General features: G+C 58.8%; 1 protein-coding gene across 1 annotated transcript; it reads right to left on the bottom strand.

Moving 5' to 3' along the window:
- Positions 1-22,319, bottom strand: LOC140406904 (neoverrucotoxin subunit beta-like). The gene is made up of 2 exons (XM_072494771.1): positions 22,086-22,319; positions 1-3,174 (listed from the first exon to the last, which is right to left on the bottom strand). The coding sequence occupies exons 1-2, from the start codon at positions 22,180-22,182 to the stop codon at positions 1,403-1,405; spliced, it is 1,869 nt and encodes a 622-aa protein (XP_072350872.1). The 5' UTR covers positions 22,183-22,319; the 3' UTR covers positions 1-1,402.
- Between the last annotated feature and the right edge of the window lie 3,750 nt (positions 22,320-26,069).

The following is a 26,069-nucleotide window of genomic DNA, read 5'->3' as shown; positions in this document are numbered from 1 at the left end:
TTAGTAAGTCACAACACGACTGCTGTTTATTTATAACAAGATGAATGGCGAAATATGCAGTGAATGCAACTGGATGACAGCAAGCTAACTTACTACCTCCTTTGACTGTGCCCCCGCCTGTACCCGCACACAAGACAGACAATCACAGAGGGGGAGTTGGGGTGGAAAGGGTAAAAATAATAAAAGGTGAAGGTCAAAAGATAAAAGTCTTTTGTTCGTCCTTCTTTGTTCCTGGTAGTTTCTGAAGTCAGGAAGTCGAGACCGATTGGCCTTCTGTTTGGGTTATTCTCTCTTCCAACTTCTTCCATCGGGCAGGAGATACAAAAGCCTGGGAACACGCTCAAACAGATTCAAAAACAGCTCCTTCCCCGCTGTTACCAGGCTCCTGAATGACCCTCTTATGGACTGAACTGATCTCTTCTCTACTGAGCAGTACGACACTCCGTCTACTTCACCCGATGCCTGTGTCTATGGATTTACATTGTGAATTTGAACAAAGAACAAAGAAAAGTACAGTACAGGAACAGGCCCTTCGGCCCTCCAAGCCCATGCCGACCATGCTGCCTGACTAAACTACAATCTTCTACACTTCCTGGGTCCGTATCCCTCTATTCCCATCCTATTCATGTATTTGTCAAGATTCCCCTTAAATATCACTATCTTCCCTGCTTCCACCACCTCCTCCGGCAGCGAGTTCCAGGCACCCACTACCCTCTGCGTAAAAAACTTGCCTCGTACATCTCCTCTAAACCTTGCCCCTCGCACCTTAAACCTATGCCCCCTAGTAATTGACCCCTCTACCCCGGGGAAAAGCCTCTGACTATCCACTCTGTCTATGCCCCTCATAATTTTGTAGACCTCTATCAGGTCGCCCCTCAACCTCCGCCGTTCCAGTGAGAACAAACCGAGTTTATTCAACCGCTCCTCATAACTAATGCCCTCCATACCAGGCAACATCCTGGTAAATCTCTTCTGCACCCTCTCTAAAGCCTCCGCATCCTTCTGGTAGTGTGGCGACACTTGGTACGTCCTAGGTTTTTCATGTATGGAATGATCTGTCTGGACTGTACGTAGGACAATACTTTGCACTGTACCTCGGTACACATTGCAATCAAATCAAATTCATAAATCAAATCCATCCTAAAGTTTTGCAGGGAATTCAGACAATCACAAGTGTAGCGGCCGTCTGTAGACTGCCCTGTCATGTCCCGTGATCATTCAATTTCAGACGCTTCTGGCAACTTGGCCAATTTGCAGGTTGAACGCTTGTTCAAGCTGATTCTTTCCTTTTTTTAAAAATCGGTCCAGGGCAACACTCGCGCCCGGAGAAAATATTGTCAATTTCATACGATGGCATTTCGAAATCGCCAAAGCAATTGATTAACCTTCTTTGATCAGACAACTAGGCTATTGCCATTATCATTTCATCACACTCACTGAATGAAGACTTAAGAAGGGTACGGATCCTGGCGGTGGGCTCACTGAACAAGCCCACCCAAGGCTTATACACAGGGGCAAATCTGAACACGTATTCTGTGTGTGGATGTAATCCAGACACCGTGAAGCTCTCACCGTCAGTCTGTGTATCCTCCCAGGACCAATCCTCACCCTTGACACGCCTGTGCCCCACTTTAAACATCAGCACAGATCCAGTGTTAACTTCAGGGGCTTTGAGGCACAGAGTTACACTGCAATCAGTTACTTGTCTAATCTCTGGGACGTCAGGTTCCTGCAGCGTGAATTCTTTATTCACCAAAATTCCCTCTTCATAAAGGGAAACTGACGCCCCAGGACAGCTCTTGTCACCGACTGAAGCGATCACAATCCTGCTGCTCCCCTGATCTATGGTTTTCCCACGGGATTTGTTGCTCTCCGTGAACTGCCGGATCAGCCGCGCCTCTTTCCTCATTCGTTGCGACACCGATGCTGCATCAAACCAACCCTCACTTTCTGATGGGAGGCTTCGTTCTCTCACGGTTTGTGGGTGATTGAGGTAGTTGGAGAGTTCCTGGAGGGCTGCATCGCTGTCCCGCAGCGAGGTGAAGGTGAAGCAGACAACGTGCTCAATCATTGGGTCCGCCAAGGTTCTGTCCAACTGGCTCTTGCTCAGAATATCCACCCCGCCCAGCATGGCCAGGTACACATCCACTGTGTTCACTTCCTTCTCAGTCTTCTCCAGCCAGGTGTCCAGCAAACAGTATCTGAATGGAGATTGTTCTTTCCTTCTCAATATCGCTACCAGGCTGCTTTCCCCTTGTCCTGTTCCACGGATGGATGGCAGCACTTTTGCCAGCTCTTGTTTAAGGACCATCTTGTATTCCAGGCACAATCTCCTGAAGGTTTCGATCTTTGTCTTTAACTCGGGGAAAGCTCTGGCAGCTGGGTGTTTGATCAGGTCATTGCATCTCACCCCAATGTCATGGAACTGCTCCAAGACCAGCTCGCACTGATTGACTAGACCGAGACTGACCTCCCGAACATGCTGGGCTGCTTTACTCTCCAGCATCGTCAGAGGGTACAGCCAGACTCTCATTGGCACTGCCTTCTCTCCCTGGTCGCCCAGTAACTTGGGCAGCCTTGAGTAAACTTGAACAGCTTCCTCGTAGCTCACCGGGTTCCTATCGAGTAAGAAATCTCCATGAAATGTGCATCTGAAGGTCTCAACAACTTGTTTCTCCGTGTCGGACAGCTTAACAGAGCCTTTTCCCCCAATCTGGAGACAGGGAATCTTTTTGACCATCACCTCCATGTCTCCCTCAACATTCTGAACGTTCTCATTGGATGAATATTCCCGGTCAAACACAAAGAAGGCCTGAGCACCGTACAGCACGGCCGTGACAACATGAGTGGCTGAGCCCTGGTCGAAGACTGAAGGGTAGGTGATATGCTGGGGTCCCAGTTGGCTCATGGTCAGCTCCTCGAACCGGGTCGTTGCCCGGTAGTTGAGGGTGACCCGGGCTTGCTGCTTCGAAGTTTTATTATCATTCAGAAACTTGGCAGACCCGTCGACCTGCACCATTCCACTCAGAAAGCTGGCCTTCAGTGAGGCTTCCACATCCAAACAGGAGGCTTTGTCTCCGACAGATTCCGAGCAAATGATCTGAATCTCCGTGCTGAGACTTGGCTGCACATCAATGGTCTTGCGAAGTTCAGACAAGTCCCATAAAGTTACGCCTGCCAAGATAAAAAAAGAGCTAGAATGGAGAGCAGTACTGAGGGTGTGCTGCACTGTCAGAGGGTCAGTACCGAGGGAGTGCTGCACTGTCAGAGGGTCAGTACTGAGGGAGTGCTGCACTGTCAGAGGGTCAGTACTGAGGGAGTGCTGCACTGTCACAGGGTCAGTACTGAGGGAGTGCTGCACTGTTAGAGGGTCAGTACTGAGGGAGTGCTGCACTGTCAGAGGGTCAGTACTGAGGGAGTGCCGCACTGTCAGAGGGTCAGTACTGAGGGAGTGCCGCACTGTCAGAGGGTCAGTACCGAGGGAGTGCTGCACTGTCAGAGGGTCAGTACTGAGGGAGTGCCGCACTGTCAGAGGGTCAGTACTGAGGGAGAGCCGCACTGTCAGAGGGTCAGTACCGAGGGAGTGCTGCACTGTCAGAGGGTCAGTACTGAGGGAGTGCTGCACTGTCAGAGGGTCAGTACTGAGGGAGTGCTGCACTGTCAGAGGCTCAGTACTGAGGGAGTGCTGCACTGTCACAGGGTCAGTACTGAGGGAGTGCTGCACTGTCAGAGGGTCAGTACTGAGGGAGAGCTGCACTGTCAGAGGGTCAGTACTGAGGGAGTGCTGCACTGTCAGAGGATCAGGACTGAGGGAGTGCTGCACTGTCAGAGGGTCAGTACTGAGGGAGCACTGCACTGTCAGAGGGTCAGTACTGAGGGAGTGCTGCACTGTCAGAGGGTCAGTACTGAGGGAGCGCTGCACTGTCGGAGGGTCAGTACTGAGGGAGTGCTGCTCAGTCAGAGGGTCAGTACTGAGGGAGTGCTGCACTGTCAGAGGGTCAGTACTGAGAGACTGCTGCACTGTCAGAGGGTCAGTACTGAGGGAGTGCTGTACTGTCAGAGGGTCAGCACTGAGGGAGTGCCGCACTGTCAGAGGGTCAGTACTGAGGGAGCGCTGCACTGTCAGAGGGTCAGTATTGAGGGAGTGCTGCACTGTCAGAGGGTCAGTACTGAGGGAGCACTGCACTGTCAGAGGGTCAGTACTGAGGGAGTGCTGCATTGTCAGAGGGTCAGTACTGAGGGAGTGCTGCATTGTCAGAGGGTCAGTACTGAGGGAGTGCTGCACAGTCAGAGGGTCAGTACTGAGGGAGTGCTGCACTGTCAGAGGGTCAATACTGAGGGAGTGCTGCACTGTCAGAGGGTCAGTACTGAGGGAGTGCTGCATTGTCAGACGGTCAGTACTGAGGGAATGCTGCACTGTCAGAGGTTCAGTACCGAGGGAGTGCTGCACTGTCAGAGGGTCAGTACTGAGGGTGTGCCGCACTGTCAGAGGGTCAGTACTGAGGGAGTGCTGCACTGTCAGAGGGTCAGGACTGAGGGAGTGCTGCACTGTCAGAGGGTCAGTATTGAGGGAGTGCTGCACTGTCAGAGGGTCAGTACTGAGGGAGTGCCGCACTGTCAGATGGTCAGTACTGAGGGAGCGCTGAACTGTCAGAGGGTCAGTACTGAGGGAGTGCTGCACTGTCAGAGAGTCAGTACTGAGGGAGTGCTGCACGGTCAGAGGGTCAGTACTGAGGGAGTGCTGCACTGTCAGAGGGTCAGTACTGAGGGAGCGCTGAACTGTCAGAGGGTCAGTACTGAGTGAGGGCTGCACTGTCAGAGGGTCAGTACTGAGGGAGTGCTGCACTGTCAGAGGGTCAGTACTGAGGGAGTGCTGCACTGTCAGAGGGTCAGTACTGAGGGAGTGCTGCACTGTCAGAGGGTCAGTACTGAGAGAGTGCTGCACTGTCAGAGGATCAGTACTGAGGGAGTGCTGCACAGTCAGAGGGTCAGTGCTGAGGGAGTGCTGCACTGTCAGAGGGTCAGTACTGAGGGAGTGCTGCACTGTCAGAGGGTCAGTACTGAGTGAGTGCTGCACTGTCAGAAGGTCAGTACTGAGAGAGTGCTGCACTGTCAGAAGGTCAGTACTGAGGGAGTGCTGCACAGTCAGAGGGTCAGTGCTGAGGGAGTGCTGCACTGTCAGAGGGTCAGTACTGAGTGAGTGCTGCACTGTCAGGGGGTCAGTACTGAGGGAGTGATGTACTGTCAGAGGGTCAGTTCTGAGGGAGTGCTGCACTGTCAGAGGGTCAGTACTGAGGGAGAGCTGCACTGTCAGAGTGTTAGTACTGAGGGAATGCTGCAATGTCAGAGGGTCTGTACTGAGGGAGTGCTGCACTTTCAGAGGGTCAATACTGAGGGAATGCTGCACTTCAAAGAGTCTGTACTGAGGGAGTGCTGCACTGTCAGAGGGTCAGTACTGAGGGAATGCCGGACTGTCAGAGGGTCAGTACTGAGGGAGTGCTGCATTGTCAGAGGGTCAGTACTGAGGGAATACTGCACTGTCAGTGGTGCGGTACTGAGGGAGTGCTGCACGGTCAGAGGGTCAGTACTGAGGGAGCGCTGCACGGTCAGAGGGTCATAACTGAGGGAGAGCCGCACTGTCCGAAGGTCAGTACTGAGGGAGTGCTGCACTGTCAGAGGGTCAGTACTTAGGGAGTGCTGCACTGTCAGAGGGTCAGTATTGAGGGAGTGCTGCACTGTCAGAGGGTCAGTACTGAGGAGGTGCCACACTGTCAGAGGGTCAGTACTGAGGGAGCGCTGAACTGTCAGAGCGTCAGTACTGAGGGAGTGCTGCACTGTCAGAGAGTCAGTACTGAGGGAGTGCGGCACGGTCAGAGGGTCAGTACTGAGGGAGTGCTGCACTGTCAGAGGGTCAGTACGGAGGGAGAGCTGCACAGACAGAGGGTCAGTACTGAGGGAGTGCTGCTCTGTCAGAGGGTCAGTACTGAGGGAGTGCTGCATTGTCAGAGGGTCAGTATTGAGGGAGTGCTGCACTGTCAGAGGGTCAGTACTGAGGGAGTGCTGCTCAGTCAGAGGGTCAGTACTGAGGGAGTGCTGCACTGTCAGAGGGTCAGTACTGAGAGACTGCTGCACTGTCAGAGGGTCAGCACTGAGGGAGTGCTGCACTGTCAGAGGGTCACTACTGAGGGAGTGCTGTACTGTCAGAGGGTCAGCACTGAGGGAGTGCCGCACTGTCAGAGGGTCAGTACTGAGGGAGCGCTGCACTGTCAGAGGGTCAGTATTGAGGGAGTGCTGCACTGTCAGAGGGTCAGTACTGAGGGAGCACTGCACTGTCAGAGGGTCAGTACTGAGGGAGTGCTGCATTTTCAGAGGGTCAGTGCTGAGGGAGTGCTGCATTGTCAGAGGGTCAGTACTGAGGGAGTGCTGCACTGTCAGAGGGTCAGTACTGAGGGAGTGCTGCACTGTCAGAGGGTCAATACCGAGGGAGTGCTGCACTGTCAGAGGGTCAGTACTGAGGGAGTGCTGCATTGTCAGAGGGTCAGTACTGAGGGAATGCTGCACTGTCAGAGGTTCAGTACCGAGGGAGTGCCGCACTGTCAGAGGGTCAGTACTGAGGTAGAGCCGCACTGTCAGAGGGTCAGTACTGAGGGAGTGCCGCACTGTCAGAGGGTCAGTACTGAGGGAGTGCTGCACTGTCAGAGCGTCAGGACTGAGGGAGTGCTGCACTGTCAGAGGGTCAGTATTGAGGGAGTGCTGCACTGTCAGAGGGTCAGTACTGAGGGAGTGTCGCACTGTCAGAGGGTCAGTACTGAGGGAGCGCTGAACTGTCAGAGGGTCAGTACTGAGGGAGTGCTACACTGTCAGAGAGTTAGTACTGAGGGAGTGCTGCACGGTCAGAGGGTCAGTACTGAGGGAGTGCTGCACTGTCAGAGGGTCAGAACTGAGGGAGCACTGAACTGTCAGAGGGTCAGTACTGAGTGAGTGCTGCACTGTCAGAGGGTCAGTACTGAGGGAGTGCTGCACTGTCAGAGGGTCAGTACTGAGGGAGTGCTGCACTGACAGAGGGTCAGTACTGAGTGAGTGCTGCACTGTCAGAGGGTCAGTACTGAGAGAGTGCTGCACTGTCAGAGGATCAGTACTGAGGGAGTGCTGCACAGTCAGAGGGTCAGTGCTGAGGGAGTGCTGCACTGTCAGAGGGTCAGTACTGGGGGAGTGCTGCACTGTCAGAGGGTCAGTACTGAGTGAGTACTGCACTGTCAGAAGGTCAGTACTGAGAGAGTGCTGCACTGTCAGAAGGTCAGTACTGAGGGAGTGCTGCACAGTCAGAGGGTCAGTGCTGAGGGAGTGCTGCACTGTCAGAGGGTCAGTACTGAGTGAGTGCTGCACTGTCAGGGGGTCAGTACTGAGGGAGCGCTGCATTGTCAGAGGATCAGTACTGAGGGAGTGATGTACTGTCAGAGGGTCAGTTCTGAGGGAGTGCTGCACTGTCAGAGGGTCAGTACTGAGGGAGTGCTGTACTGTCAGCGGGTCAGTACTGAGGGAGCGCTGCATTGTCAAGAGGGTCAGTACTGAGGGAGTGCTGCACTGTCAGAGGGTCAGTACTGAGGGAGAGCTGCACCGTCAGAGTGTCAGTACTGAGGGAATGCTGCAATGTCAGAGGGTCAGTACTGAGGGAGTGCTGCACTGTCAGAGGGACAGCACTGAGGGAATGCTGCACTTCAAAGAGTCTGTACTGAGGGAGTGCTGCACTGTCAGAGGGTCAGTACTGAGGGAATGCTGCACTGTCAGAGGGTCAGTACAGAGGGCGAGCTGCACTGTCAGAGGGTCAGTATTGAGGGAGTGCTGCACTGTCAGAGGGTCAGTACTGAGGGAGTGCTGCACTGTCAGAGGGTCAGTACTGAGGGAATGCTACACTGTCAGAGGGACAGCACTGAGGGAATGCTGCACTTCAAAGAGTCTGTACTGAGGGAGTGCTGCACTGTCAGAGGGTCAGTACTGAGGGAGTGCTGCACTGTCAGAGGGTCAGTACTGAGGGAGTGTTGCACTTTCAGAGGGTCAATACTGAGGGAGTGCTGCACTGTCAGAGGGACAGTACTGAGGGAGTGCAACACTGTCAGAGGGACAGCACTGAGGGAGTGCTGCACTGTCAGAGGGTCAGTACTGAGGGAGTGTTGCACTGTCAGAGGGTCAGTACTGAGGGAATGCCGCACTGTCAGAGGGTCAGTACTGAGGGAGTGCTGCACTGTCAGAGGGTCAGTACTGAGGGAGTGCTGCACTGTCCGAGGGTCAGCACTGAGGGAGTGCTGCATTGTCAGAGGGTCAGTACTGAGGGAGTGCCACACTGTCAGAGGGTCAGTACTGAGGGAGCGCTGAACTGTCAGAGCGTCAGTACTGAGGGAGTGCTGCACTGTCAGAGAGTCAGTACTGAGGGAGTGCTGCACGGTCAGAGGGTCAGTACTGAGGGAGTGCTGCCCTGTCAGAGGGTCAGTATGGAGGGAGAGCTGCACAGACAGAGGGTCAGTACTGAGGGAGTGCTGCTCTGTCAGAGGGTCAGTACTGAGGGAGTGCTGCATTGTCAGAGGGTCAGTATTGAGGGAGTGCTGCACTGTCAGAGGGTCAGTACTGAGGGAGCGCTGAACTGTCAGAGGGTCAGTACTGAGGGAATGCTGCACTGTCAGATGGTCAGTCCTGAGGGAATGCTGCACTGTCAGAGGGTCAGTACTGAGGGAGTGCTGCACTGTCAGAGGGTCAGCACTGAGGGAGTGCTGCATTGTCAGAGGGTCAGTACTGAGGGAATGCTGCACTGTCAGAGGGTCAGTACTGAGGGAGTGCTGCTCAGTCAGAGGGTCAGTACTGAGGGAGTGCTGCACTGTCAGAGGGTCAGTACTGAGAGACTGCTGCACTGTCAGAGGGTCAGCACTGAGGGAGTGCTGCACTGTCAGAGGGTCACTACTGAGGGAGTGCTGTACTGTCAGAGGGTCAGCACTGAGGGAGTGCCGCACTGTCAGAGGGTCAGTACTGAGGGAGCGCTGCACTGTCAGAGGGTCAGTATTGAGGGAGTGCTGCACTGTCAGAGGGTCAGTACTGAGGGAGCACTGCACTGTCAGAGGGTCAGTACTGAGGGAGTGCTGCATTGTCAGAGGGTCAGTGCTGAGGGAGTGCTGCATTGTCAGAGGGTCAGTACTGAGGGAGTGCTGCACTGTCAGAGGGTCAGTACTGAGGGAGTGCTGCACTGTCAGAGGGTCAATACTGAGGGAGTGCTGCACTGTCAGAGGGTCAGTACTGAGGGAGTGCTGCATTGTCAGAGGGTCAGTACTGAGGGAATGCTGCACTGTCAGAGGTTCTGTACCGAGGGAGTGCCGCACTGTGAGAGGGTCAGTACTGAGGTAGAGCCGCACTGTCAGAGGGTCAGTACTGAGGGAGTGCCGCACTGTCAGAAGGTCAGTACTGAGGGAGTGCTGCACTGTCAGAGCGTCAGGACTGAGGGAGTGCTGCACTGTCAGAGGGTCAGTACTGAGGGAGCGCTGAACTGTCAGAGGGTCAGTACTGAGGGAGTGCTGCACTGTCAGAGAGTCAGTACTGAGGGAGTGCTGCACGGTCAGAGGGTCAGTACTGAGGGAGTGCTGCACTGTCAGAGGGTCAGAACTGAGGGAGCACTGAACTGTCAGAGGGTCAGTACTGAGTGAGTGCTGCACTGTCAGAGGGTCAGTACTGAGGGAGTGCTGCACTGTCAGAGGGTCAGTACTGAGGGAGTGCTGCACTGTCAGAGGGTCAGTACTGAGTGAGTGCTGCACTGTCAGAGGGTCAGTACTGAGAGAGTGCTGCACTGTCAGAGGATCAGTACTGAGGGAGTGCTGCACAGTCAGAGGGTCAGTGCTGAGGGAGTGCTGCACTGTCAGAGGGTCAGTACTGAGTGAGTGCTGCACTGTCAGGGGGTCAGTACTGAGGGAGCGCTGCATTGTCAGAGGATCAGTACTGAGGGAGTGATGTACTGTCAGAGGGTCAGTTCTGAGGGAGTGCTGCACTGTCAGAGGGTCAGTACTGAGGGAGTGCTGTACTGTCAGCGGGTCAGTACTGAGGGAGCGCTGCATTGTCAAGAGGGTCAGTACTGAGGGAGTGCTGCACTGTCAGAGGGTCAGTACTGAGGGAGAGCTGCACTGTCAGAGTGTCAGTACTGAGGGAATGCTGCAATGTCAGAGGGTCAGTACTGAGGGAGTGCTGCACTGTCAGAGGGACAGCACTGAGGGAATGCTGCACTTCAAAGAGTCTGTACTGAGGGAGTGCTGCACTGTCAGAGGGTCAGTACTGAGGGAATGCTGCACTGTCAGAGGGTCAGTACTGAGGGCGAGCTGCACTGTCAGAGGGTCAGTATTGAGGGAGTGCTGCACTGTCAGAGGGTCAGTACTGAGGGAGTGCTGCACTGTCAGAGGGTCAGTACTGAGGGAGTGCTACACTGTCAGAGGGACAGCACTGAGGGAATGCTGCACTTCAAAGAGTCTGTACTGAGGGAGTGCTGCACTGTCAGAGGGTCAGTACTGAGGGAATGCTGCACTGTCAGAGGGTCAGTACTGAGGGCGAGCTGCACTGTCAGAGGGTCAGTATTGAGGGAGTGCTGCACTGTCAGAGGGTCAGTACTGAGGGAGTGCTGCACTGTCAGAGGGTCAGTACTGAGGGAGTGTTGCACTTTCAGAGGGTCAATACTGAGGGAGTGCTGCACTGTCAGAGGGACAGTACTGAGGGAGTGCAACACTGTCAGAGGGACAGCACTGAGGGAGTGCTGCACTGTCAGAGGGTCAGTACTGAGGGAGTGTTGCACTGTCAGAGGGTCAGTACTGAGGGAATGCCGCACTGTCAGAGGGTCAGTACTGAGGGAGTGCTGCACTGTCAGAGGGTCAGTACTGAGGGAGTGCTGCACTGTCAGAGGGTCAGCACTGAGGGAGTGCTGCGTTGTCAGAGGGTCAGTACTGAGGGAATGCTGCACTGTCAGATGTTCAGTACTGAGGGAGTGCTGCATGGTCAGGGGGTCCGTACTGTGGGAGCGCTGCACGGTCAGAGGGTCATAACTGAGGGAGAGCCGCACTGTCCGAAGGTCAGTACTGAGGTAGTGCTGCACTGTAAGAGGGTCAGTACTGAGGGAGTGCTGCACTGTCAGAGGGTCAGTATTGAGGGAGTGCTGCACTGTCAGAGGGTCAGTACTGAGGGAGTGCCACACTGTCAGAGGGTCAGTACTGAGGGAGCGCTGAACTGTCAGAGCGTCAGTACTGAGGGAGTGCTGCACTGTCAGAGAGTCAGTACTGAGGGAGTGCTGCACGGTCAGAGGGTCAGTACTGAGGGAGTGCTGCACTGTCAGAGGGTCAGTATGGAGGGAGAGCTGCACAGACAGAGGGTCAGTACTGAGGGAGTGCTGCTCTGTCAGAGGGTCAGTACTGAGGGAGTGCTGCATTGTCAGAGGGTCAGTATTGAGGGAGTGCTGCACTGTCAGAGGGTCAGTACTGAGGGAGCGCTGAACTGTCAGAGGGTCAGTACTGAGGGAGCGCTGAACTGTCAGAGCGTCAGTACTGAGGGAGTGCTGCACTGTCAGAGAGTCAGTACTGAGGGAGTGCGGCACGGTCAGAGGGTCAGTACTGAGGGAGTGCTGCACTGTCAGAGGGTCAGTACGGAGGGAGAGCTGCACAGACAGAGGGTCAGTACTGAGGGAGTGCTGCTCTGTCAGAGGGTCAGTACTGAGGGAGTGCTGCATTGTCAGAGGGTCAGTATTGAGGGAGTGCTGCACTGTCAGAGGGTCAGTGCTGAGGGAGTGCTGCTCAGTCAGAGGGTCAGTACTGAGGGAGTGCTGCACTGTCAGAGGGTCAGTACTGAGAGACTGCTGCACTGTCAGAGGGTCAGCACTGAGGGAGTGCTGCACTGTCAGAGGGTCACTACTGAGGGAGTGCTGTACTGTCAGAGGGTCAGCACTGAGGGAGTGCCGCACTGTCAGAGGGTCAGTACTGAGGGAGCGCTGCACTGTCAGAGGGTCAGTATTGAGGGAGTGCTGCACTGTCAGAGGGTCAGTACTGAGGGAGCACTGCACTGTCAGAGGGTCAGTACTGAGGGAGTGCTGCATTTTCAGAGGGTCAGTGCTGAGGGAGTGCTGCATTGTCAGAGGGTCAGTACTGAGGGAGTGCTGCACGGTCAGAGGGTCAGTACTGAGGGAGTGCTGCACTGTCAGAGGGTCAGAACTGAGGGAGCACTGAACTGTCAGAGGGTCAGTACTGAGTGAGTGCTGCACTGTCAGAGGGTCAGTACTGAGGGAGTGCTGCACTGTCAGAGGGTCAGTACTGAGGGAGTGCTGCACTGTCAGAGGGTCAGTACTGAGTGAGTGCTGCACTGTCAGAGGGTCAGTACTGAGAGAGTGCTGCACTGTCAGAGGATCAGTACTGAGGGAGTGCTGCACAGTCAGAGGGTCAGTGCTGAGGGAGTGCTGCACTGTCAGAGGGTCAGTACTGGGGGAGTGCTGCACTGTCAGAGGGTCAGTACTGAGTGAGTACTGCACTGTCAGAAGGTCAGTACTGAGAGAGTGCTGCACTGTCAGAAGGTCAGTACTGAGGGAGTGCTGCACAGTCAGAGGGTCAGTGCTGAGGGAGTGCTGCACTGTCAGAGGATCAGTACTGAGTGAGTGCTGCACTGTCAGGGGGTCAGTACTGAGGGAGCGCTGCATTGTCAGAGGATCAGTACTGAGGGAGTGATGTACTGTCAGAGGGTCAGTTCTGAGGGAGTGCTGCACTGTCAGAGGGTTAGTACTGAGGGAGTGCTGTACTGTCAGCGGGTCAGTACTGAGGGAGCGCTGCATTGTCAAGAGGGTCAGTACTGAGGGAGTGCTGCACTGTCAGAGGGTCAGTACTGAGGGAGAGCTGCACTGTCAGAGTGTCAGTACTGAGGGAATGCTGCAATGTCAGAGGGTCAGTACTGAGGGAGTGCTGCACTGTCAGAGGGACAGCACTGAGGGAATGCTGCACTTCAAAGAGTCTGTACTGAGGGAGTGCTGCACTGTCAGAGGGTCAGTACTGAGGGAATGCTGCACTGTCAGAGGGTCAGTACAGAGGGCGAGCTGCACTGTCAGAGGGTCAGTATTGAGGGAGTGCTGCACTGTCAGAGGGTCAGTACTGAGGGAGTGCTGCACTGTCAGAGGGTCAGTACTGAGGGAATGCTACACTGTCAGAGGGACAGCACTGAGGGAATGCTGCACTTCAAAGAGTCTGTACTGAGGGAGTGCTGCACTGTCAGAGGGTCAGTACTGAGGGAGTGCTGCACTGTCAGAGGGTCAGTACTGAGGGAGTGTTGCACTTTCAGAGGGTCAATACTGAGGGAGTGCTGCACTGTCAGAGGGACAGTACTGAGGGAGTGCAACACTGTCAGAGGGACAGCACTGAGGGAGTGCTGCACTGTCAGAGGGTCAGTACTGAGGGAGTGTTGCACTGTCAGAGGGTCAGTACTGAGGGAATGCCGCACTGTCAGAGGGTCAGTACTGAGGGAGTGCTGCACTGTCAGAGGGTCAGTACTGAGGGAGTGCTGCACTGTCCGAGGGTCAGCACTGAGGGAGTGCTGCATTGTCAGAGGGTCAGTACTGAGGGAATGCTGCACTGTCAGAGGTTCAGTACTGAGGGAGTGCTGCATGGTCAGAGGGTCCGTACTTTGGGAGCGCTGCACGGTCAGAGGGTCATAACTGAGGGAGAGCCGCACTGTCCGAAGGTCAGTACTGAGGTAGTGCTGCACTGTCAGAGGGTCAGTACTGAGGGAGTGCTGCACTGTCAGAGGGTCAGTATTGAGGGAGTGCTGCACTGTCAGAGGGTCAGTACTGAGGGAGTGCCACACTGTCAGAGGGTCAGTACTGAGGGAGCGCTGAACTGTCAGAGCGTCAGTACTGAGGGAGTGCTGCACTGTCAGAGAGTCAGTACTGAGGGAGTGCTGCACGGTCAGAGGGTCAGTACTGAGGGAGTGCTGCACTGTCAGAGGGTCAGTATGGAGGGAGAGCTGCACAGACAGAGGGTCAGTACTGAGGGAGTGCTGCTCTGTCAGAGGGTCAGTACTGAGGGAGTGCTGCATTGTCAGAGGGTCAGTATTGAGGGAGTGCTGCACTGTCAGAGGGTCAGTACTGAGGGAGCGCTGAACTGTCAGAGGGTCAGTACTGAGGGAATGCTGCACTGTCAGATGGTCAGTCCTGAGGGAATGCTGCACTGTCAGAGGGTCAGTACTGAGGGAGTGCTGCACTGTCAGAGGGTCAGCACTGAGGGAGTGCTGCATTGTCAGAGGGTCAGTACTGAGGGAATGCTGCACTGTCAGAGGGTCAGTACTGAGGGAGTGCTGCTCAGTCAGAGGGTCAGTCCTGAGGGAGTGCTGCACTGTCAGAGGGTCAGTACTGAGAGACTGCTGCACTGTCAGAGGGACAGCACTGAGGGAGTGCTGCACTGTCAGAGGGTCAGTACTGAGGGAGTGTTGCACTGTCAGAGGGTCAGTACTGAGGGAGTGCTGCACTGTCAGAGGGTCAGTACTGAGGGAGTGCCGCACTGTCAGAGGGTCAGTATTGAGGGAGTGCTGCACTGTCAGAGGGTCAGTACTGAGGGAGCACTGCACTGTCAGAGGGTCAGTACTGAGGGAGTGCTGCATTGTCAGAGGGTCAGTACTGAGGGAGTGCTGCATTGTCAGAGGGTCAGTGCTGAGGGAGTGCTGCATTGTCAGAGGGTCAGTACTGAGGGAGTGCTGCACTGTCAGAGGGTCAGTACTGAGGGAGTGCTGCACTGTCAGAGGGTCAATACTGAGGGAGTGCTGCACTGTCAGAGGGTCAGTACTGAGGGAGTGCTGCATTGTCAGAGGGTCAGTACTGAGGGAATGCTGCACTGTCAGAGGTTCTGTACCGAGGGAGTGCCGCACTGTCAGAGGGTCAGTACTGAGGTAGAGCCGCACTGTCAGAGGGTCAGTATTGAGGGAGTGCCGCACTGTCAGAAGGTCAGTACTGAGGGAGTGCTGCACTGTCAGAGCGTCAGGACTGAGGGAGTGCTGCACTGTCAGAGGGTCAGTATTGAGGGAGTGCTGCACTGTCAGAGGGTCAGTACTGAGGGAGTGCCGCACTGTCAGAGGGTCAGTACTGAGGGAGCGCTGAACTGTCAGAGGGTCAGTACTGAGGGAGTGCTGCACTGTCAGAGAGTCAGTACTGAGGGAGTGCTGCACGGTCAGAGGGTCAGTACTGAGGGAGTGCTGCACTGTCAGAGGGTCAGAACTGAGGGAGCACTGAACTGTCAGAGGGTCAGTACTGAGTGAGTGCTGCACTGTCAGAGGGTCAGTACTGAGGGAGTGCTGCACTGTCAGAGGGTCAGTACTGAGGGAGTGCTGCACTGTCAGAGGGTCAGTACTGAGTGAGTGCTGCACTGTCAGAGGGTCAGTACTGAGAGAGTGCTGCACTGTCAGAGGATCAGTACTGAGGGAGTGCTGCACAGTCAGAGGGTCAGTGCTGAGGGAGTGCTGCACTGTCAGAGGGTCAGTACTGAGGGAGTGCTGCACTGTCAGAGGGTCAGTACTGAGTGAGTACTGCACTGTCAGAAGGTCAGTACTGAGAGAGTGCTGCACTGTCAGAAGGTCAGTACTGAGGGAGTGCTGCACAGTCAGAGGGTCAGTGCTGAGGGAGTGCTGCACTGTCAGAGGGTCAGTACTGAGTGAGTGCTGCACTGTCAGGGGGTCAGTACTGAGGGAGCGCTGCATTGTCAGAGGATCTGTACTGAGGGAGTGATGTACTGTCAGAGGGTCAGTTCTGAGGGAGTGCTGCACTGTCAGAGGGTCAGTACTGAGGGAGTGCTGTACTGTCAGCGGGTCAGTACTGAGGGAGCGCTGCATTGTCAAGAGGGTCAGTACTGAGGGAGTGCTGCACTGTCAGAGGGTCAGTACTGAGGGAGAGCTGCACTGTCAGAGTGTCAGTACTGAGGGAATGCTGCAATGTCAGAGGGTCAGTACTGAGGGAGTGCTGCACTGTCAGAGGGACAGCACTGAGGGAATGCTGCACTTCAAAGAGTCTGTACTGAGGGAGTGCTGCACTGTCAGAGGGTCAGTACTGAGGGAATGCTGCACTGTCAGAGGGTCAGTACTGAGGGCGAGCTGCACTGTCAGAGGGTCAGTATTGAGGGAGTGCTGCACTGTCAGAGGGTCAGTACTGAGGGAGTGCTGCACTGTCAGAGGGTCAGTACTGAGGGAGTGCTACACTGTCAGAGGGACAGCACTGAGGGAATGCTGCACTTCAAAGAGTCTGTACTGAGGGAGTGCTGCACTGTCAGAGGGTCAGTACTGAGGGAATGCTGCACTGTCAGAGGGTCAGTACTGAGGGCGAGCTGCACTGTCAGAGGGTCAGTATTGAGGGAGTGCTGCACTGTCAGAGGGTCAGTACTGAGGGAGTGCTGCACTGTCAGAGGGTCAGTACTGAGGGAGTGTTGCACTTTCAGAGGGTCAGTACTGAGGGAGTGCTGCACTGTCAGAGGGACAGTACTGAGGGAGTGCAACACTGTCAGAGGGACAGCACTGAGGGAGTGCTGCACTGTCAGAGGGTCAGTACTGAGGGAGTGTTGCACTGTCAGAGGGTCAGTACTGAGGGAATGCCGCACTGTCAGAGGGTCAGTACTGAGGGAGTGCTGCACTGTCAGAGGGTCAGTACTGAGGGAGTGCTGCACTGTCAGAGGGTCAGCACTGAGGGAGTGCTGCGTTGTCAGAGGGTCAGTACTGAGGGAATGCTGCACTGTCAGAGGTTCAGTACTGAGGGAGTGCTGCATGGTCAGAGGGTCCGTACTGTGGGAGCGCTGCACGGTCAGAGGGTCATAACTGAGGGAGAGCCGCACTGTCCGAAGGTCAGTACTGAGGTAGTGCTGCACTGTCAGAGGGTCAGTACTGAGGGAGTGCTGCACTGTCAGAGGGTCAGTATTGAGGGAGTGCTGCACTGTCAGAGGGTCAGTACTGAGGGAGTGCCACACTGTCAGAGGGTCAGTACTGAGGGAGCGCTGAACTGTCAGAGCGTCAGTACTGAGGGAGTGCTGCACTGTCATAGAGTCAGTACTGAGGGAGTGCTGCATTGTCAGAGGGTCAGTATTGAGGGAGTGCTGCACTGTCAGAGGGTCAGTACTGAGGGAATGCCGGACTGTCAGAGGGTCAGTACTGAGGGAGTGCTGCACTGTCAGAGGGTCAATACTGAGGGAGTGCTGCACTGTCAGAGGGTCAGCACTGAGGGAGTGCTGCATTGTCAGAGGGTCAGTACTGAGGGAATGCTGCACTGTCAGAGGTTCAGTACTGAGGGAGTGCTGCACGGTCAGAGGGTCAGTACTGAGGGAGCGCTGCACGGTCAGAGGGTCATAACTGAGGGAGAGCCGCACTTTCCGAAGGTCAGTACTGAGGGAGTGCTGCACTGTCATAGGGTCAGTACTGAGGGAGTGCTGCACTGTCAGAGGGTCAGTATTGAGGGAGTGCTGCACTGTCAGAGGGTCAGTACTGAGGGAGTGCCACACTGTCAGAGGGTCAGTACTGAGGGAGCGCTGAACTGTCAGAGCGTCAGTACTGAGGGAGTGCTGCACTGTCAGAGAGTCAGTACTGAGGGAGTACGGCACGGTCAGAGGGTCAGTACTGAGGAAGTGCTGCACTGTCAGAGGGTCAGTACGGAGGGAGAGCTGCACAGACAGAGGGTCAGTACTGAGGGAGTGCTGCTCTGTCAGAGGGTCAGTACTGAGGGAGTGCTGCATTGTCAGAGGGTCAGTATTGAGGGAGTGCTGCACTGTCAGAGGGTCAGTACTGAGGGAGTGCTAGTCAGTCAGAGGGTCAGTACTGAGGGAGTGCTGCACTGTCAGAGGGTCAGTACTGAGAGACTGCTGCACTGTCAGAGGGTCAGCACTGAGGGAGTGCTGCACTGTCAGAGGGTCACTACTGAGGGAGTGCTGTACTGTCAGAGGGTCAGCACTGAGGGAGTGCTGCACTGTCAGAGGGTCAGCACTGAGGGAGTGCTGCACTGTCAGAGGGTCAGTACTGAGGGAGTGCTGCACTGTCAGAGGGTCAATACTGAGGGAGTGCTGCACTGTCAGAGGGTCACTACTGAGGGAGTGCTGCATTGTCAGAGGGTCAGTACTGAGGGAATGCTGCACTGTCAGAGGTTCAGTACCGAGGGAGTGCCGCACTGTCAGAGGGTCAGTACTGAGGTAGAGCCGCACTGTCAGAGGGTCAGTACTGAGGGAGTGCCGCACTGTCAGAGGGTCAGTACTGAGGGAGTGCTACACTGTCAGAGCGTCAGGACTGAGGGAGTGCTGCACTGTCAGAGGGTCAGTATTGAGGGAGTGCTGCACTGTCAGAGGGTCAGTACTGAGGGAGTGCCGCACTGTCAGAGGGTCAGTACTGATGGAGCGCTGAACTGTCAGAGGGTCAGTACTGAGGGAGTGCTGCACTGTCAGAGAGTCAGTACTGAGGGAGTGCTGCACGGTCAGAGGGTCAGTACTGAGGGAGTGCTGCACTGTCAGAGGGTCAGAACTGAGGGAGCACTGAACTGTCAGAGGGTCAGTACTGAGTGAGTGCTGCACTGTCAGAGGGTCAGTACTGAGGGAGTGCTGCACTGTCAGAGGGTCAGTACTGAGGGAGTGCTGCACTGTCAGAGGGTCAGTACTGAGTGAGTGCTGCACTGTCAGAGGGTCAGTACTGAGAGAGTGCTGCACTGTCAGAGGATCAGTACTGAGGGAGTGCTGCACAGTCAGAGGGTCAGTGCTGAGGGAGTGCTGCACTGTCAGAGGGTCAGTACTGAGGGAGTGCTGCACTGTCAGAGGGTCAGTACTGAGTGAGTACTGCACTGTCAGAAGGTCAGTACTGAGAGAGTGCTGCACTGTCAGAAGGTCAGTACTGAGGGAGTGCTGCACAGTCAGAGGGTCAGTGCTGAGGGAGTGCTGCAAAGTCAGAGGGTCAGTACTGAGTGAGTACTGCACTGTCAGGGGGTCAGTACTGAGGGAGCGCTGCATTGTCAGAGGATCAGTACTGAGGGAGTGATGTACTGTCAGAGGGTCAGTTCTGAGGGAGTGCTGCACTGTCAGAGGGTCAGTACTGAGGGAGTGCTGTACTGTCAGCGGGTCAGTACTGAGGGAGCACTGCATTGTCAAGAGGGTCAGTACTGAGGGAGTGCTGCACTGTCAGAGGGTCAGTACTGAGGGAGAGCTGCACTGTCAGAGTGTCAGTACTGAGGGAATGCTGCAATGTCAGAGGGTCAGTACTGAGGGAGTGCTGCACTTTCAGAGGGTCAATACTGAGGGAGTGCTGCACTGTCAGAGGGACAGCACTGAGGGAATGCTGCACTTCAAAGAGTCTGTACTGAGGGAGTGCTGCACTGTCAGAGGGTCAGTACTGAGGGAATGCTGCACTGTCAGAGGGTCAGTACTGAGGGCGAGCTGCACTGTCAGAGGGTCAGTATTGAGGGAGTGCTGCACTGTCAGAGGGTCAGTACTGAGGGAGTGCTGCACTGTCAGAGGGTCAGTACTGAGGGAGTGCTACACTGTCAGAGGGACAGCACTGAGGGAATGCTGCACTTCAAAGAGTCTGTACTGAGGGAGTGCTGCACTGTCAGAGGGTCAGTACTGAGGGAATGCTGCACTGTCAGAGGGTCAGTACTGAGGGCGAGCTGCACTGTCAGAGGGTCAGTATTGAGGGAGTGCTGCACTGTCAGAGGGTCAGTACTGAGGGAGTGCTGCACTGTCAGAGGGACAGTACTGAGGGAATGCCGCACTGTCAGAGGGTCAGTACTGAGGGAGTGCTGCACTGTCAGAGGGTCAGTACTGAGGGAGTGCTGCACTGTCAGAGGGTCAGCACTGAGGGAGTGCTGCATTGTCAGAGGGTCAGTACTGAGGGAAAGCTGCACTGTCAGAGGTTCAGTACTGAGGGAGTGCTGCATGGTCAGAGGGTCAGTACTGTGGGAGCGCTGCACGGTCAGAGGGTCATAACTGAGGGAGAGCCGCACTGTCCGAAGGTCAGTACTGAGGTAGTGCTGCACTGTCAGAGGGTCAGTACTGAGGGAGTGCTGCACTGTCAGAGGGTCAGTATTGAGGGAGTGCTGCACTGTCAGAGGGTCAGTACTGAGGGAGTGCCACACTGTCAGAGGGTCAGTACTGAGAGTGTGCTGAACTGTCAGAGCGTCAGTACTGAGGGAGTGCTGCACTGACAGAGGGTCAGTACTGAGGGAGTGCTGCACTGTCAGAGGGTCAGTACTGAGGGAGTGCTGCACTGTCAGAGGGTCAGTACTGAGGGAGTGCCGCACTGTCAGAGGGTCAGTACTGAGGGAGTGCTGCACGGTCAGAGGGTCAGTAGTGAGGGAGTGCTGCACTGTCAGAGGGTCAGTACTGAGGGAGTGCCGCACTGTCAAAGGGTCAGTACTGAGGGAGTGCCGCACTGTCAGAGGGTCAGTACTGAGGGAGTGCCGCACTGTCAGAGGCTCAGTACTGAGGTAGTGCTGCACTGTCAGAGCGTCAGTACTGAGGGAGTGCTGCACTGTCAGAGGGTCAGTATTGAGGGAGTGCTGCACTGTCAGAGGGTCAGTACTGAGGGAGTGCCACACTGTCAGAGGGTCAGTACTGAGAGTGTGCTGAACTGTCAGAGCGTCAGTACTGAGGGAGTGCTGCACTGACAGAGGGTCAGTACTGAGGGAGTGCTGCACTGTCAGAGGGTCAGTACTGAGGGAGTGCTGCACTGTCAGAGGGTCAGTACTGAGGGAGTGCCGCACTGTCAGAGGGTCAGTACTGAGGGAGTGCTGCACGGTCAGAGGGTCAGTAGTGAGGGAGTGCTGCACTGTCAGAGGGTCAGTACTGAGGGAGTGCCGCACTGTCAAAGGGTCAGTACTGAGGGAGTGCCGCACTGTCAGAGGGTCAGTACTGAGGGAGTGCTGCACTGTCAGAGGGTCAGTAGTGAGGGAGTGCTGCACTGTCAGAGGGTCAGTACTGAGGGAGTGCTGCACGGTCAGAGGGTCAGTAGTGAGGGAGTGCTGCACTGTCAGAGGGTCAGTACTGAGGGAGTGCCGCACTGTCAAAGGGTCAGTACTGAGGGAGTGCCGCACTGTCAGAGGGTCAGTACTGAGGGAGTGCTGCACTGTCAGAGGGTCAGTACTGAGGGAGTGCCGCACTGTCAGAGGGTCAGTACTGAGGGAGTGCCGCACTGTCAGAGGGTCAGTACTGAGGGAGTGCAGCACTGTCAGAGGGTCAGTATGGAGGGAGAGCTGCACAGACAGAGGGTCAGTACTGAGGGAGTGCCGCACTGTCAGAGGGTCAGTACTGAGGGAGCGCCGCACTGTCAGAGGGTCAGTACTGAGGGAGTGCAGCACTGTCAGAGGGTCAGTATGGAGGGAGAGCTGCACGGTCAGAGGGTCAGTACTGAGGGAGTGCCGCACTGTCAGAGGGTCAGTACTGAGGGAGCGCCGCACTGTCAGAGGGTCAGTACTGAGGGAGTGCTGCACTGTCAGAGGGTCAGTACTGAGGGAGTGCTGCACTGTCAGAGGGTCAGTACTGAGTGAGAGCTGCACTGTCAGAGGGTCAGTACTGAGGGAGCGCCGCACTGTCAGAGGCTCAAGTGAGATCAATCATGTCTTGAGACAAAATGGAGCAATAGGGTGGGGATCATGAGGACATGATCAAGTCCCGAGCGGAACGGAGGAACTCTCTGGGAGAGAGTGCTCTGTGTGTCAGTGTGTCTGAGCTCGGCAGAGAGATGGGGGTGAGAGTGAAGCTGTGAAGACCTGGAGAAGGGGAACACTTTGAAGAAGCGAGAACTAAAACTGGAAGTTTGCGAATGGAAAGATGGAACAGATAGGCCCTTGAGAAACTAAATGGAAATGAGCCATGTCGCGACAGTCCTTGTGCAGGAACCGGGGCAGCAGCAAGCGCAGGGGAACGGCGGCGGGATGGTGTGGAAATGAAGGTGCTGAATATGAAGTGGAATTACATTCAGGAGCCAGTGTCAATGTATCAGCAACGTGCACCCCGGCAGCGACAGTACTCAGTCTCCCTTTCCCCATGGTGCCGTTTGGTTGTGTGCTTTCGCGCTGGCTTTTATTTCTGGTCTGGCATTACCTGGAATGCAGGCGTCAGTGCGTCGATCGTAGAGCATTCCTGCGCGGACATGTCTCCCCAGAGCTGGCATTTGAAAGAGGTTGTCTCCCCCGGCCATTGCAGCGCGACTGTTCCGCCTGCGCCAGGCGCGGTCGGGCGAAAGGGGCAACTGGGGCCGGGCGGCACCTTCACCGAATCAGCAACTGGACCCTGACGCCCAATGACTCAAGACTAGGATCCCCCCCCCCCCCCCACAAACAACAGGAGCAGCCACACACTCCCATCTGATCAGGAAACCGATTCTCACACCCAAGTAATGAGGGGGGGAGTGAGTGGGGAGGAGGTGGGGGGAGTGAGTGGGGAGGAGGTGGGGGGAGGAGAAGGGGGAGAGGGGAGGGAGGAGGTGGGGGGAGGGTGGGGGGTGGGAGGAGGAGGGGGGGAGGGGGAGAGGGGGTGGGGGGAGGGGGGGGGAGAGGAGGGGGAGGGGGAGGGGGGGGGAGAGGAGGGGGAGGGGGGGGGGAGGGGGGGAGAGGGGGGGGGGGAGAAGGGGGGGGAGAGGGGGTGGGGGGAGAGGGGTTGGGGGGAGGGGGGGGAGAGGGGGTGGGGGGAGAGGGGTTGGGGAGGGTGGGGGGAGAGGGGTTGGGGAGGGTGGGGGGAGAGGGGTTGGGGGGGGTGGGTGGGGAGGGTGGGGGGGAGGGGGAGGGTGGGGGGGGGAGGGGGAGGGTGGGGGGAGAGGGGGAGGGTGGGGGGAGAGGGGGTGGGTGGGGGGAGGGGGGGAGAGGGGGTGGGTGGGGGGGAGAGGGGGTGGGTGGGGGGGAGAGGGGGTGGGGGGGAGAGGGGGTGGGGGGGAGGGTGGGAGGGGGTGGGTGGGTGGGAGGGGGTGGGTGGGGGGGAGGGGGTGAGGGTGGGGTGAGGGAAAGACTGGGGGGTGGGTGGGGGGGAGGGGGTGAGGGTGGGGTGAGGGAAAGACTGGGGGGTGGGTGGGGGGAGACGGGGGGTGGTGAGGAGGGGGAGTGGGGTGTGGGTGGGGGAGTGGGGGTGGGTGGGGGGGGTGGAGTGTGGGGGAGTGGGGGTGGGTGGGGGGGAGTGGGGTGAGGGGGGGGTGGTTGGGGAGGTGAGGATGGTGGGGGTGGGGGATTGGGAGGGTGGGGGGAGAGGGAGGGGTGGGGGGAGGGGAGTGGGGGTGGGTGGGGGTGGGTGGGGGGGTGAGGGGAGGGTGGGGGGTTAGGGGGAGAGGGAGGGTGGGGGGAGAGGGGTGGTTGGGGGGGTGAGGATGGTGGGGGTGGGGGGGTGAGGATGGTGGGGGTGGGGGGATTGGGAGGGTGGGGGGAGAGGGAGGGGTGGGGGGAGGGGAGTGGAGGGGTGGGGGGGAGGGGAGTGGAGGGGTGGGGGGAGGGGAGTGGAGGGGTGGGGGGAGGGGTGGGGGGGAGGGGAGGGGAGGGGAAGGGTGGGGGGGAGGGGTGGGGGGAGGGGAGTGGAGGGGTGGGGGGGTGGGGAGAGGGGTGGAGGGGAGGGGAGGGGGAAGGGTGGGGGGAGTGGATGGGGGGGCGAGGAGAGGGGGGGGTGAGGAGAGGGGGGAGAGAGGGGGGGGTGAGGAGAGGGGGGAGAGGGTGGGGGGAGGGGAGAGGGAGGGTGGGGGAGGGGAGAGGGAGGGTGGGGGAGGGGAGAGGGAGGGTGGGGGAGGGGAGAGGGAGGGTGGGGGGAGGGGGAGAGGGAGGGTGGGGGAGGGGGAGAGGGAGGGTGGGGGGAGGGGGAGAGGGAGTGGTGGGGGGAGGAGGGGGGTGGAGGGGGAGGGGGTGGGGGGAGGAGGGGGGGTGGAGGGGAGGGGGGTGGAGGGGAGGGGGGAGGGGGGGTGGAGGGGAGGGTGGAGGGAGGGGAGGGGAGGGAGGGACGGGGGGGAGGGAGGGAGGGAGGGAGGGGAGGGGGGGGGAGGGGGGGAGGGAGGGAGGGGAGGGGGGAGGGGAGGGGGGGTTGGGGAGGGGAGGGGGGTTGGGGGAGGGGAGGGGGGGTTGGGGGAGGGGAGGGAGGGAGGGAGGGGGGGTTGGGGGGGTGGAGGGAGGGGGGGTGGAGGGGAGGGGGGTGGAGGGGGGGTGGAGGGGAGGGGAGGGGAGGGGGGGGTGGAGGGGAGGGGAGGGGGGGGTGGAGGGGAGGGGAGGGGGGGGTGGAGGGGAGGGGAGGGGGGGGTGGAGGGGAGGGGAGGGGGGGGTGGAGGGGAGGGGAGGGGGGGGTGGAGGGGAGGGGAGGGGGGGGTGGCGGGGAGGGGAGGGGGGGTGGAGGGGGGTGGAGGGGAGGGGAGGGGAGGGGGGGTGGAGGGGAGGGGAGGGGAGGGGGGGGTGGAGGGGAGGGGAGGGGAGGGGAGGGGGGGGTGGAGGGGAGGGGAGGGGGGGGGGTGGAGGGGAGGGGAGGGGAGGGGGGGTGGAGGGGAGGGGAGTGGAGGGGAGGGGGGGTGGAGGGAGGGGGGGTGGAGGGGAGGGGAGTGGAGGAGAGGGGGGGTGGAGGGGAGGGGAGTGGAGGGGAGGGGAGGGGGGGTGGAGGGGAGGGGAGTGGAGGGAGGGGGGCTGGGGTGGAGGGGAGGGGGGGTGGGGGGGTGGAGGGGAGGGGAGGGGGGTGGAGGGGAGGGGAGGGGGGGTGGAGGGGAGGGGAGGGGGGGTGGAGGGGAGGGGGGGTGGAGGGGAGGGGGGTGGAGGGGAGGGGGGGTGTGGAGGGGAGGGGGGGGGGAGGGGAGGGGGGGGAGGGGGGGTGGAGGGGAGGGGAGTGGCGGGGAGGGGGGGTGGGGTGGAAGGGGGGGTGGGGTGGAGGGGAGGGGGGGGTGGGGTGGAGGGGAGGGGGGGGGTGGGGAGGAGGGGGGGTGGGGAGGGGGGGGGGTGGGGAGGAGGGGGGGTGGGGTGGGGGGGAGAGAGGGGAGGGGGAGTGGGGTGGGGGTGGGGTGGGGTGGAGGGGGGGAGAGGGGGGGTGGGGTGGGGTGGAGGGGGGGGAGAGGGGGGGTGGGGGGGGGTGGGGTGGAGGTGGGGTGGGGTGGGGTGGAGGGGGGGAGAGGGGGGGTGGGGTGGAGGGGGAGTGGGGTGGTGTGGGGGGAGAGGAGGGGTGGGGGGGAGGGAGTGGGGTGGTGTGGGGGGGTTGGTGGGGGTTGGGGTGAGGGGGGGTGGGTTGGGGTGGGGGGAGGGGTGGGGGGGGACGGAGGTGGTTAGGAGGGGGGTGGGGAGGGGTGGTGGGGGGGTGGGTTGGGGGGGAGGGGGGTGGAGTGGGGGGGTGGGGAGGGGTGGTGGGGGGGTGGGTTGGGGGGAGGGGGGTGGAGTGGGGGGGTGGGGAGGGGTGGTGGGGGGGTGGGTTGGGGGGGAGGGGGGTGGTGTGGGGGTGGGGGGAGGAGGGGGGGTGGGGAGGAGAGGGGGTGGGTGGGGGGGAGAGGGGGTGGGTGGGGGGAGAGGGGGAGGGTGGGAGGGGGTGGGTGGGGGGAGAGGGGGTGGGTGGGGGGGAGAGGGGGAGGGTGGGAGGGGGTGGGTGGGGGGGAGGGGGTGAGGGTGGGGTGAGGGAAAGACGGGGGGGTGGGTGGGGGGAGACGGGGGGGTGGTGAGGAGGGGGAGTGGGGGTGAGTGGGGGTGGGTGGGGGAGTGGGGGTGGGTGGGGGGGGGTGGAGTGTGGGGGAGTGGGGGTGGGTGGGGGGGAGTGGGGTGGGGGGGAGTTGGGGTGGGTGGGGGGGGTGAGGGGTGGGTGGGGGGGTGAGGGGGGGGGTGGTTGGGGGGGTGAGGATGGTGGGGGTGGGGGGATTGGGAGGGTGGGGGGAGAGGGAGGGGTGGGGGGAGGGGAGTGGGGGTGGGTGGGGGGGAGTGGGGGGTGGGTGGGGGGGTGAGGGGAGGGTGGGGGGTTAGGGGAGAGGGAGGGTGGGGGGAGAGGGGGTGGTTGTGGGGGTGAGGATGGAGGGGTGGTGGTGGGAGTGGGGCGGGAGGGGGGTGAGGGAGGGGAGGGTGGGGAGGGAGAGTGGAGGGTGGGGAGGGAGTGGGAGGGTGG

The sequence above is a fragment of the Scyliorhinus torazame genome, unplaced genomic scaffold (genome assembly GCF_047496885.1).
Source record: "Scyliorhinus torazame isolate Kashiwa2021f unplaced genomic scaffold, sScyTor2.1 scaffold_1010, whole genome shotgun sequence".
Lineage (NCBI taxonomy): Eukaryota > Metazoa > Chordata > Chondrichthyes > Carcharhiniformes > Scyliorhinidae > Scyliorhinus > Scyliorhinus torazame.
Note: the sequence above shows the minus strand (reverse complement) of the source record. Positions and strands in the feature narration are given on the sequence as shown.